General features: G+C 41.6%; 1 protein-coding gene across 4 annotated transcripts in view; it reads right to left on the bottom strand.

Annotated features, from left to right (window-relative positions):
- The window catches only part of ARID1B (AT-rich interaction domain 1B), a gene marked incomplete at its 5' end in the record, with an annotated part of 322,379 nt that overhangs the window by 79,436 nt on the left and 228,790 nt on the right, over positions 1–14,153 (bottom strand). For all 4 annotated transcript variants that reach the window (XM_084284568.1, XM_084284570.1, XM_084284569.1 and 1 more), the window contains one exon: positions 4,063–4,152. In XM_084284568.1, coding sequence (XP_084140694.1) covers positions 4,063–4,152 — 90 coding nt within the window. The remainder of the gene's footprint in view (positions 1–4,062; positions 4,153–14,153) is intronic.

Here is a 14,153-nt window from a genome sequence, read left to right as displayed (position 1 = left end):
TCAGACCTTTAGCATATCATCAGCATTATCATGAATATTTAACTACATACCGCTGTGAAAATTATAAGGGGAAAACAATTAAAGATTTTTTAAAAATTAATTCTGACCCATATACATTTGCACTAATAAATAAGGCTTCTTTAAGTATCCCCATTATGAGGGTGCTTGCTGGAGTAATAACGCAAAGTCATTAACTGTTTCCATTAAATTCAATGGTTTTCAGGAGCTCCCAATTCACTATTTTAATATGAGATTGAAACTGGACGTGTGGATACACAACTTGAAAAGCATGAAAAATATTACTTAAAATTGGTATGTTTCCTATGCTTTTTCAAAATTAGGTAAGGAACCATTCATTTCTCCCAGAGTGAAAGTGTCTGTTTCAGCATTACTGTGACACGTTTTCTCCTATTAGTGTTTACTTATGTGAATATCCATATACCATCTCCTAATGGACATCTCCCTTAGCTTGCAAAACTAAGAGTGGGAGTATAAACTAAAGGTCAGGATAGAAGACTTCCTTTTCACACTTCAGGAAACTAGTTCAGGGGGTTAATTCGGGTATGCTGGCTTCTGTTTCATCCATACAGACACCTTCTGGCCCACAGAGTAGTTTTAGCTATTGAGCACATCCTCAAAGTGCAGCTTCCAAAACTTCAGCAGATCAGGCAGGTTGGTACAGTTGAGAATAGGGAACATAAGTCCCTGTACTTCAAGTATTCGCCAGATGGGTACAACGGGTATTGCTGCTTCTCTGCCTCTAGGGGCTGATGTAACTAAAGTTTGTAAATACAAAAAACAAAAAAAAATCTACTTCTGGTCACAATAAAGAAAAAGCTGGAGTAGCTATATGAGAAACAAAGAGCAAAACATGGATCCCTCCCAGCAGTAAGTTTCAATGACTAGCTTCAACGAGCACGACTACATTTTCACGTGTTATTCCCTAGTAATGGTAACTGCTGGGATTCAGCAGCAGATAAACGCATGTGTAGGTAGGTGAGCCAGCATCGTTCCTCCTGCTTCTCCAAGAGCCTTCTGACCCCAACCCTGCACAGCCTGCTCTTTCTGTCTCCACAGCTCTCTGACTCCAACAGTTACCTACGTGATATGGGTCTAACTTCAAGCTCCACTACTGTGAAAGTCTTGTGAGTTGAGACATAGGTTATACACATATAAAATTACAAGGAATCTCTTATTGTAGATGATGCATGTTGGTAGAACTGAAATAGTTTCATTGACTGGGCATTGAATATCAGTAACTGGTGACCACTTCTGGGATGAGAAGTAGGCTACTTACAACAGCATGTTCACTGGATCCGAATGTACCAGTTTGACATGAATAAAATTCAAATTATTTTTAAAACATACGCACTTTGATGCAATCATTACAAAAAGTATGTAATAAGCTATATAAAAGTAAGCTAAGAGCACAGAAAATCCAGTCTCCCAAGAAATTCCTATTACTGTACATACGTACACACCTTGCCACCTTTACTCCTCTCACACACAGAATGTACATGTAAAAATTCGCTCATTGCTTCATACTGCACTGTATGACAGGGATGTATAGCCTCAGGCAGGCAAACATAAGAAATCCCAGCTGGGTGCTGAGTAACCGTGGATAACGTAGGATAAAATATAATCAAACACTTCAATAATAAAGATGTGTAAACTTAATGGTTCAAGGTAGTAGTTTAGCATCCAGAAGTGCTACAGTTCATACTCCACCTGATAATCAAATTTCACAATATCTGATAGATAACATTTTTTTTTTCCCAAACATTGAGAGCAAAGGATTCTCTTCAGGAAACTGTTAGCAACCTGTTGTTCATTCAATTATCTCTCTAAATAAGGAAAGAAATGTTACACAAAGTACTAAAACAAATAACTTTACCTTATCCTATGAAGGGTCTCTAGGCTTTTTTTTTTTTTTTTGTAGAAAGTGCATCAGTAAGCCATGAGTTTAAATTACTGTAACAGATGCCTATGGATCAGGTGTCCTTAGCAGCAACGATTTTCTGCTCAGGTTTTTATCAGTAAATGACAAGCACCTTCCCTTTGAGTCCCCATTACTCCCCCTCCTTCCTGTCTTCAAGTTCAGTGGAAACCAGTTCAAGCAAGCAAAGGAATCAACTAATGTAACAGCCTTTTTAAAAGGTGAAGTTTTCCATTTCAAAGGAGCCTCTAATCAATGACAGGGCGCAAAAGGGAATGCACACATGTTTATGCACATATCGCGCAGACTTTAGAGAAGCTTTGGGGAACACGTTCTGCAAAATCAATATAACCTAGCTAGTTACAAATTTCATATCTTCTGCATGAAACAAATGAACTTCTTGTACAAGATGGGTCACAAGGATCACGCATATTACACCAGATTCTACATATGAAATGTGAAAAAATTATGTGTTAACATTCCCAAACACATTTCCTCTAAGAACATACCCACAATTATCCCCCCCATAGATGAAGAACAACACTACATCAACCTGTAAATTTTATTTTCCTTGCTGTTATATACTTGTTTGACTTCCCAGTTTTAGTAGCTGTCTTCTAACTTTTACTTATGCATGCCCCTCTGTCTCCCCTGACCACATACTGACACCCAGTTTTGTTCTGTAAGAACAGTCAAAGGGTTCAACCAAACCGTACAGCTTGGTCAGATCCGCCTAACTCATCCCCCAAGGCCAGGTGAGGAACACACACTAACACTTATTGCTGAGCAGCACCACATTTAGTGCCAAGACCCAATCATGCCAAGAAATGCACACATCTTTCTGAGATGCTTGGGTCTTCAAAGCCTCAACCTGATCCACTCCCACTGTCTTGTGACATTCTGTCCTACAAAACATAACACTTCTGTACCGGGTAATGAGGCCACTCTTCTTCACCAAGCACGTACATTACTCTAAAACAGATTTTAGGTCCCTGCACTAACTATGTATAAAGAATGACCTGCAAAGGAAATAAAATAAATGAATCAAATGTGGAATTTTCTATTTAATGTTCTCATTAATCAGCATTCCTGGAGGAGGTGACATCCAACACAGAAAAATAGCAAAAATTAGGACTCTTTCCTCCTCTTTGTGAATCCTCTTAGTTTCTCCTGGATGCTGTCCCAGAAATTTGTCATTCTGTGAGTTCAACTTGTTTCACTGTGAGAAAACTTCTAGTATTTATGGTATCCCCATATGGTGCTACTTGGAATATTTCTGGTAGCAAGACATTTTAGGAGGGGCATTTCATAAATAACTCCATGTTTATCACAGTTATCATGTGTCTGTTTTGCAAGCTTGTTGCTGGCACATGTTAACCACTGCATGGACAGGATGCCCAGTTTACAGCAGTTGATCATATGGCCATGTGAGAAGCCTGTAACAATTCTTTTTTTTTTGTGAGCTAGGGAGGAAGGAGGCAAAAGGAAAAAGGGCTTAACATTTACAAACAGTAACATTAAGAAAAAATATTTCTCCGTTTATTTTGGTGAGCGCTTGCTAGGAAGCAGTGTTTTAGAACAGTGCTGCTGCCTGCAAGGTTTTTCCTTGTAGAATTTCCAAATCTTTGAACTATTTGACCTAAATAGTTGATTTCCCTTTATATTTAAAGATATTTTTATTTCTAGAACTGGCTAGAGCACTAGCTATCATGTCCGTGCAAAGACATCAGAGACGAGAATTCTAAGAACAGTATCAAAACTACAGTGCTTGTAGCTACTAAAATTTCTATAGTACTTTCTATAGATCTCAATTCCAAGACAGACAACAAAAAGTTGAATTTTCTAGGACATAAATCAATCATTTACAGAAAACTGCTTTTATACTCTGGGTATTCACTGTATTTTAAAAAGACCTTGTTTCCAGTTATGTTTTGGTAAAACCTGCTATTCAATTGCTCTTTCCCCAGAGAAGGAAACCCCCAGAGGCTTTTAAAATAAGGATTGTCATTATTTTCTCTGGGAAAAGGAAAAAAAAATACCAGGAAATCTCATATTACTAATGTGCATCTTAAAATGAAGACTGAACTTGGCACCAACTATAAAAAAGACCCAAACACCTAACAAACCTCGGTCCTGTGGCATTGGTGACTGGCTCAAAGCAGGGTGGGAGCTGGATTCTGACTGGCTGCCAGGAGGCTGCGGTGGCATCTGACTGCCTGTAACACACAGAGAAGAAAGGGAAAATAGACTTGCTTTTAACATTGCAATGCACAAAACCAAGCCTTGCTGCATTTTTAAACCACTTAACATCAAAGAAAGTACCAGCTGTATAAGTTAAAAACAGAGCTCAACAGGTTCAGCTTTTTTCTTTTTTTTTTTTTTTTCTTTTCTTCGTTTTTTTTTTTTTTTTTTTTGCTTTGGAAACCCACGGAGGAAAGATGCATAAACATATTTAGCAACAGGCATGGTGGAATGTACAATTTTGTATTGAGCGAGTTCCCAACCTCACCGACATGATCCAATTTATAGCTGCAAATCTCCTGACACATATTTCTGTTAGAGAGTTTAACAAAATCCAAGTCTGCTGAACAATAGGGCTCATCCTGCCGAGCTTAAACTGGCCTCCAGCCAGGCAGACATGGCCTACTGCCAGCAATATTACCAATGAAAAATTCAGTCAATACAAAAATGACTAACAACAATAAAAAGTATTTCAATGAATCAGTGGTTTTAATGTTATTTGAATGTCCACACAGAACATGGGAATAAAGAGTAATACGTAGGTGCACATGGTAAACATGAAGCATGTTTGAAAGGGAGCAGACAGCAAAGGGGTATCTTATTATTCAAACAAGGCAAAGGGAAGATATTTGCTTACCGAAATATCCATCCAGAACAGACAGGCTCATTTCTATGGCCTCGTTCAAAGACACCCCCAGTTTACCCACAGCTGTCTACCCACCCAAAGAGGAAGAATGGCTCACACAATGCTGCCTGTGAGGCTTAGGACACTAAATCTTCCCTTTCAATAGTGCTACGCGGTGTTTAAAGCAGGTGCTCATTGAAGTCCTTTCTCTGGGCCACAATTCAACGCCGTGTCCAGCACGGGGCCCTCGCCACCCCCATTGCACTGCTACAGCTTGGCAGCGGCTTTGCACCCAACAGGAGGAGGAAGACCAAGAGCTGGGCATCTCCCGGCCTCCTGGTCACTGCTGGTTTGAGATGCCTCTGCTCTCGACAGCCAAAGCAGCTTGAAGACCACCTCAGGTTAGGCAGCAAGTATATATTTTAAGCACTTAGCCACTGCAGTGACGAGCATGGTATAAATAGCAGCAGACAGATTTATATCCCTCATCCTCAGAAACTGCTCAGATTGTTTTCCGTTTAAAAGAAATGGAAAGAATAAAAACACATGAAATAGATTTGTGCCTGCTGAGAATCATTTCCTCGTGCTTAGCAGCCACCCTTTTTTAATGGCTGAGGCGAGGATCCTGTGGCTATTTCTGGAGCTGGGAGCAGAGCTGAAGGAGAGCCAGCAGGGGTTGCTCTTTCTTTAGAGCTACGAAGTGCCCAAAGCTGGAAATAAAACCGAGGAAAGGGGATGTGCCTGCCCTGCCCTTCCCTGCCCTGCCGCTTCCCGGCCTCAGAGCCACCAGCTATGGCGGGCCTGCGTACTGGAGCCAAAGCAATGAGAGGACTACATAAAATGTAGGGTGTGACCACCTGCTAACTACTCCGCTGAGGTGCCTCTACGCTAGAAAACACGACGGGCAACACGAGCATGAGCGGCTGTGACAACAGCCTCAGAGACGCAGATGCTGGGCTGGAGGCCCAACGATGCCACACGGTGCCTGCAGCTCCGGGATCCACGGCCTGGCCGGGTGCCCCAGGGCGTGTGACCATAACACACCAGCTTGTTTCGATGCCGATCATGGGCAGGCTGTGGCAACAGTACGTGCCTGCACTGTACCAAACACCTTCTGCTTGACAGAAAGGATTGGGTGGCTCGAACTGTAAACACGTAGTAGCGCCATGCTAACGCTGCGAGCTGCCACTGCCACCGCGCGTGCCTGAGGCACCGCGATCAGACAGCACTTCCAGTAAATCTTGACTGTGGCTTTTTTTTTTTCCTGAAAACCATGTAAAATTTTTCAAAATGCTTAATAGTAGAGGCAGAGGTACTCCTGATTGCACCCCGCAGCTCCCAGTGGAACCCCCACCAGGTGGAGGCCTGGCAAACTTTAAGAGACATTAATATTGCATGGACGATCTGTACTAGGCAACATATTTTGACTACATTTATAGCAGGTCTTTAACTTTTTGCATTGATAATAAGTTCAATTATCTGGCAGGAGCCTTATCCTGCACATGCAGATGTGCAAGCGCAGACAGGGAAGTCAAGCTCTAGAACTGAGCATATACGCCATGTTACAAAGAAATCATTTTCATCTGCATCCTTTGGGAATCCAACCTCAGGAGCTTTGCAAATTCACTGAAATTGTTTGTAACCTCTGTAAACATTAATGCTATTTTAGCTCACTTTTTAAAGTTTGCATTCTGTTTTTTGTTGTTGTTGTTTGTTTGTTTGTTTGTGCTTGGTATTGAAAGAAACTGGAAACCAAAGATGTTGTTTCACACAAGAAAACAATGTCATAAACAAGTCAACCAACTCTACACATATTCAAACAAGGAATGAATTTGCAACAGAAGTGGCCATTATGTTAATTATCAGTGGGTACTACAAATTATCCAGGTGCTGGACATGTGGAATACTGCACAAAAATATTTTCAGTTGGCCTGTCATTTTACCCTTAGAAGTGATCTGAAAGGTAAAAGGAAGTTAAGCACCCAAATACCTTTGAAGGCTTGAACTGAACTCTTAATTTGGATATCTAACTCCTATTGATTGGGAGTGGATGACGGGACTTTTAAAATCCTTTGAAGATCCTGTCTGCCATGCTTTCAAAGTTCCTTTGTCAAGAAAAGAAATGACCTTAAGGATTTTTTTATTTCTTTCCTTTAAATGATATTAATCCTCCTCCCTTTTAGCCTACTGGTACTTGTAGCTGGTATTCTTGGAAGCTGCTTTAAATTATACACAAACAGACTTTTGTGTTTTATTACGGAAAAAAAACTTCTACAAAAGAAAACAATCTATTTTCTTTTTAAACATCATTTCTACGGCTATGTAAGAGGAAAAAAAAAACAAAACACAAGTTTTTTCACTGACAGACTATTGCCTCTTTTGACCTAATGGTACGCAGATGGAAGTTTAAACAGGAATGCCCTTTTCCCATGCTTTGTATAGTACTGTTATCACACTGCTGAGATACTCTACCTGCCAAAACTTCTGCAAAGTAAACACTACTGATGTTTCACAATATTTTTCTTATGCAAAATCACAGCAAATACAATAATGCCTGTTCAAAGGATATATCTTTTTTCTTTTTTGTTTTAATAAAGTAAACTCAGTTGAAGAGGTGAGAGAATTTGAACTACTTAATGACATAGTTATAAGCTGGTTTTCTATTTTAAAAATTATGTTAGAAATGCCTTTAAACATTTTGCATGAAGCTTTGTAAATCTGTGCTTGAAATAGAAGAGACTGCATTGTACCTTTGGAAAAGGTGGTCTGAGAAAAGCACTAAATGGTGATTGCATTATAGTGGTAGCCATGAAATTTGCAGTTAAAGTGTAAAAAGCAAATTCCTTAGAGCCAACGTAGCAAGAAAGAGCAGACCTTTGATATCCTGCTGGGGAGGGGTCCTTATGATGAATTACTGCCCAAATCAGTAACGTTTTGAAACATGCTGAGGGCTCTCTGCTCCCATCAATGTAATGACACTGGAGGATGCTTGGTAGCAGTGCTCGGTACTGCTCTGGACAATACCTCACAGAATTGCGCCTGAACAATTGAATCAAGAAAGCTCTTCAGTGATAACAGGTTCCCCCTGGGAAATTACTGGTTAAAGAGGGAAGGAGGGATATCAGTACAAGAATTTTAAGATGCGTGAGGAACTGGGAAATGGGGACCAGGGGGACTGATCACAGGAACAGACTGAGTTGAAAGGGGAACATCAGGCTGTAGGAAAGTCAGAAGTTAAAGATCTTGTGGGTTGTATTTGGACCAATTCTCAATCTAATTTAGGAATTAAATGCTAGGACTCTATTAAAGACATTGGTTAACTACTAAGTAGGGAAGCATAGTCGATAACATAGATGATCAAAATACTATCTAGGAAACTGGACCACCCTTTGTATTGGAGTAACGAAAATGCAAAGATATATTCTTACAGACCAGAAAGAGGCCTTTTCTAACTGAAAAGCTATAGGATTATCTATTATAAATGGGAGAAGGCAAGGAGGGAAAATCCGACTATATTTTTTGATAATTACAACTAACCATTTGCTGTCACCCTGAATCAAAATATATATATATATATATATATATATTATTAGGATGAATTAGGAGAATTATTTCCAGTGGAGGTAAGGAAACATACACCATTGCTGATGTGCCATTGCTGAGCCCTCATGCACACAAAATTCAAAAAAAGCCTAATGCTAACTGGAATGGGAACTGAGAATGGCTATGAGCATGACATGACAGGAGGCTGAAGGAGGGCGTATTAGTGAGCATGGCAAAAAGTAAAGCTGTTATTTTGTGACGTCTTTTTAAAAATGTATTTGCAGCTAAATATCAGGGAGGGAAAAGAGCACAATGTTTAGGATGATAATCAAACCATTACTGGAATTTGAAACAACTTCCTTTTAGGAATAATGAGGTCCAGGAAACCTAGTGAGTATTAAGATGAAACCTGATAAAATAATGGGATTATATCACAGTCAATGTGACAGTAAAGGCTCGCGGACCGGAAGGGACACTCGGTCTCAGATCCCTACATCAGAAATGAAAGATCATAAATAGGCTTCTGTATGGGACTGCTTTAAATGGGCTTTTCAGGAAATTGGAAGTGAGGTGCAAATGACCTCAAAGGAAAGAAGTTTTTCTATGGGCAGCATAAAGGGAGACCGATCATGTGGTTTGTGTTATCTCTTTCATCTTACAGAGCCTATGACCTCTAAAGAAGAAAGATTATTTTCTTCCTTAATTTATGCATTGTAACCAAGCTTCCTGTTGTATCATCAGTATTTTTAAAGTGATGTACTTATCTGAACAAAACCCAAGTGTTGCCTGCATTTCCTCAAATTAAGACGCACGAAATATTAAAGCCTTCCTTGTATCCACATGGTAACAGATACTTTAAAAGGTCAGCAGCGTGAAGACCCTTGCAGATTTGCAGACCATATCTTGGCTACCCACACCGCCAGGGTTATGCTGCACCACCCGGGAGGGAAATGCAGGCACCTGTGCTCAAACCAAGCCTTCTGGCTCCTCTCAGCACCGTGCTGCAGCTAACAACAGCACTGGCAATCCACTGCTGCCTTCTCACGCAGCCAATTTCCACCTCTGCGACCCGGGAGCTCCGGAGGACCCTGGAGCCCTCCAGCTTTGGGGTGGTTTTGGCCGCTGGCTGTGCGGCTGCCTGAAGGTGAGACCGCAAGCAGCCAATTTATTCCACTGCAGCAACGCAAAGTGGCTGCAAGTGTGGAGATTGTCAACTTCAGCCACATTTAGGGATGTTCCACATTGCAAAGTTATCAAAAATATTGTTGGCTCGGCCCTGATTTTCCACATTGCCTCTTAAAACAAATGCATCATTCTCCAAAGTCACTGGATTCACAAACATACATGAGTATCGCTCACAAGCCAATTAAAATCATCAAAAGGTAAAAATATTCTCAAAGTACGTAATTCTAACTGCTAATCCTCGGAAGTTACACTCCATGTTCTTCTTCATATTTGTATTACATTCAGTGTGTCAAGGACTGGGTTCTGATCAAGCACCACAGAGGTCACCGTAACTTAAGGGCTAAATTACTCTAAAATCTGCATTCAAAAATATGCAACAGTGAGTTACGGTGTCCCACTGAACCTTAGCTCTGACTCTTCTCCACACATATGCAACAGCATAAACATCTTTATTTCATGACCAGGAGCTACTTGTTTGACATGATATAACATTCAATTCTAAAACAAAGATGACACTGACAGGACAAGGTAGCTATTCAGGATCTTGTTTCATCCTCATTATTCAGCGTGTGGTCCCAGGGTATTACTTATGGAACACCATCCAAATGTCACCCTCGCTACAGAATAATTCATTGCATTATAGACCATTTTCTTGTTAAAAAAAAAATAAAAGGGGGGGAGAATTCTGTGGCTGAAGCTGGTATCCGCCAAATTGGCTGTCCATGTTTTATTCCCAGGTTGTATAACCCCTGAGTAAGGTATGAAGACTATTAAGAAATACTCAGGAGTATAAAGTGAAATAATTGCTAGTACCACCTAAACTGACAATGGGCTGAGTGTCAAGTTGCAGGAAAGCAAATATTGCCCCGCAGGCAAAAGCTTTCTTTGCTTGGGAGGGAAAGGGAGCAGCAGAGCCGCGGCAGGAGGCCCCGTTTCATCTACACCCCATCCAGCAGCCACCTCGGCGTTTGGACCGAAGTGAAGCACCGCGGCAGCACCACCAATTTTTTTATTTTTTTATTTTTTTTCCCTGAGATTTTGGCGAGAAGCCCAAAGTCAGCTGTCAATAGAAATTTTCAAAAGGCTGCGACTCATCCAGATCCGAATGGATTTTCAGCAGGCCACAGAGAGCACCTGTCTGCTTGACAACTATTGTTCCTCTCCAGCAAATTTCGAAATCCTGCTGCAGACCAGGAAAGCACCTAGAGCCCCTCAAAATTAAGGGCACGCCATTTATTTATTTATATAAGCGAAGGCGTAAGTCAGCCTAAACCTAGGGATCACTGCTTCCCTATCCTCAGTAACACCCCTCCTAGCCCTGTAATTTCACTTTACAGTTATGAGAAGTTTCATTTCGGGGGATCAAATTCTTTCGACTCCCACCTCCGCCTAACTCCGCGCTCATTTAATGCATTATTTCCAGGAAGCTCGGGAGAGTTCACAGCACACGGTATTTCTGCTGGAGGCCAATCCAGACTCGCGCAGCCCAGGATAGCAACCAGTTAAATCTTCTCTAATCCCTGCATTCAGAAATGGTGGCTCACGGAGGCTGGAACGCAGGAACTGAATAGAAGCGGCAAGCTCGTATTTCTCTCACCAGGCCAAATTAATAAAAACAAAACCTGATTTCTCCTCCTCATTTTCCTATTCTTCCTCCTCCCCAATATTTTTCCTCTTTCAAACACTTTTTTTTTGTTTGAGAAGCTTAATGTTTGGCTGCCTTCTGAAGAAATGGGCACAGTGACAGATGAAAGACTGTATTCAGCGTATAATTCAGAATAGGAAAAAATCGACCGCTGTGCATTTAAGATTCTAACAACCTTGCAATTTTGTATAGCCGTTTTCCCCAACCCGTTCTTTTGAAGAAATCTGCTTTTATTCTGTTAATAACTAACCACAGTTGCAGCAGCATGGATCCGATTAGCAGTTCTTACGGTACAAAGGAGAAGGGGGGGAGGGCTGTGAACAGGGTTGCCAATTTGTCCACCTGGGTCCCCAGGAGAAAGATTAGATGAGGCGCTTGCTCCTTTTTTCCCCACTCGCTCACTGCTCCGCACTAGACAGACCTCTTCAAAGCTCAGCCACTGACTTCATTTTTTTTTTTTCTTTTTCCTAAAGTCTCATTTAATCGCCCCGCCACATGTTTTGCACTCTGTGCCACCGCGTCCCTCCAAAGCAACGCTGCAAATTGGGATGCGAGGGGGCTGGAGAGGCTGCGGCAGCAGCTCGCCCCCCCTCCCCCCCCCCCCAGTGCATTCTCTCACACCTCCACAGTGCCCTTGAATTGCTTTTAGATTTTCCAAGCTGTATTTTCTGAAATCGGCGTAAAACAGCGAGAGAAGCGTCTGTGTGCGTTAGTGACTGATCCAAGCCCTGGAACCGCACCGTATTTCTTACCCTGTCCCTTTAAGCCTTTCATAAAAATGATAGCTTTGCTCGCGTTTAGACTGAAAGGCTGCATGGATTTAGTCATTCGTAATTACTTGGGACGTGACATTACATGTTTGTTAATGCAAAAAGCATATGCTTCAGCTGGAGAAAAAACATTCTCAACTTCTTTATAAAATGTCAATTACCCAGAATATAAAACTGCTATTGATGCAAGTGCTAAATAACTAGAAGCTCTTAACAAAGGAGAGGGCAGTATTTCCTCACTGTATCTTGCTCATTTCTTCCTTCCAGAAACGAAACCTACCCTGTCACACACCTGAAACTTAAAGCACAGAATTTCCATTTAGGAAGTAAATCCAAGTTCCAAAGAAAGAATTTTTCATTATCCCTGCCCATCATCCTCTAAGCTTCGTTTATTACTACAAGGAAAGTTTTTCTCTAAACTGTTCCTCGTTGTGTCTACCCACTTGAAGAGCCTGGGAAGCACAAGGAACTTCCAGTATCTGCCACCTAACAGAAACCTTCAGCCCTGATTTTATTATCGCCAAATTTTATCAAAACCATATATCAGCTTTCATTCATAATATTTTCGGTGTAAAATCATGCAAGATGCCAAAGAGATGGTAAACATGAAATAAAATTGCATTTCTTAATCCGTATTCCTTTTTTCTTTGATCCGTCTCCATGCAGGAATTGTTCCGAATCAATATTAATCATCAGGTGGCGTTAGCTCTGGTGGAGTTTCACTCCTCCCTGCTTCTCAGCCTCTCAAGTTCAGGCAGGTAGGTGGAAAGTGGAGCAGAGCTGATATGTGGCAACGAACTATTTTGCCTGTCCTGCCTGCTACTTCTTGTACTACTCCAGCGCCTGTGATTAACAGGCATTTATGTAGTAAAATGCGTGCGCTCTCATTAATCCTATCCTCAAAAGGAACAAACCCTCCTAAGACGACCTGTAGCTTCTCTTATTGCATGAGAATGCACGTTGCACAGCCAGCGCAGTTCTCAGGGAAGAGGGGGAAATGGCGAGTTGCATGCAAAAAGGCAGAAAGCACCTGGAGGCAACCCAGCCTCCAACAAACATTTGGTGGGTCTGATCTTCCTGAAGACAAGATCTATCATGCCATATTCCATCTTGCCCAACAGCGATAAGCTCCCCAGCCCGCTGCAGCAGCAGAGCGGTCGGTTCCCCACGCGTTTTTCACCAGCTGGGAACTTTCCTCTGGGTCGCTCCCTCCCTCCGCAAGGTCGCTCGCCCCGCCTGCCGCCACCGCTCCCGTGTCACTTGCTGCTTGGAAGGGGGAGGATCAACGTTAGCAACCCCTGGTTATATCATTTATAAACATGCAGATGTGGATTATTAAAGATTAATGCATTTTGGGATTGGTGTCGGCATTCCGTTTGTCTCACGCCGAAACCAATTCTGTTCTTCATTAGTCAACGACAACCCGCATCACCCTGTTGTGGAAGAAAAATCAAAGGTGCAAGCGTGAATTGAGAATAAGTGATGAAACTGATTACTAAGAAACTTAACGGCTGTAATCAATCAACACATCACAATAATTTGAGTCCACTGTTATCTGGGGATGGGGAGCAAACAGCAAGGCTCGCTGTCAGAGCCAGTTGCTCTCTCCTGTTTACTTTCCGAAAACCCACTTGGCAATTCCAACTCCGTATCTACCTACGGAGCAAAGCTGTCAAAGAGCCGTCCGAAGCCTTCAACAGTTCAACCCGCATAAGCTCGGTCCCTAAGGAGGAGAGAGAACACCTTGCTTTTCATTATTTTGTTTTATAAAAATTATCTGCAGGTAGTAGAAATGTTCTCTTTTTGAGGCTAAATGCCTGTTTTCTAGCTGAGCTAGAATTAATTTGAGCCACCTTTGCAATTATTCATGTTCCTTCTTCGAAGGAGGGATGTAACACGTAGCTGTCTAGTCAGTTCTGACACTAACCATGAAGTACGAAGGACGCTTTAAATATCTCTAATGGCAGTGATACACAGCCCACATTAACCCTGAAAAACTAACAGCCCACCCCACCACAGGAACAAGCCACTTAGTCCATTTATGCTGTTTTTATCTGTTTATAACAGCCATCTTTCAACATCAACAAAAAACTTCCAATGGGAACCTGAGAGACTTCCCATTCACCGATCAATCACTGCTTAATATTGCAAAGGAGGAGGGAGTGAAAGACAACCTTTTAATTAATGATAACACACAAATTAATGCTC

This window comes from Netta rufina (assembly GCF_964035555.1).
Source record: "Netta rufina genome assembly, chromosome: 3".
Classification (NCBI taxonomy): Eukaryota; Metazoa; Chordata; class Aves; order Anseriformes; family Anatidae; genus Netta; species Netta rufina.
Note: the sequence above shows the minus strand (reverse complement) of the source record. Positions and strands in the feature narration are given on the sequence as shown.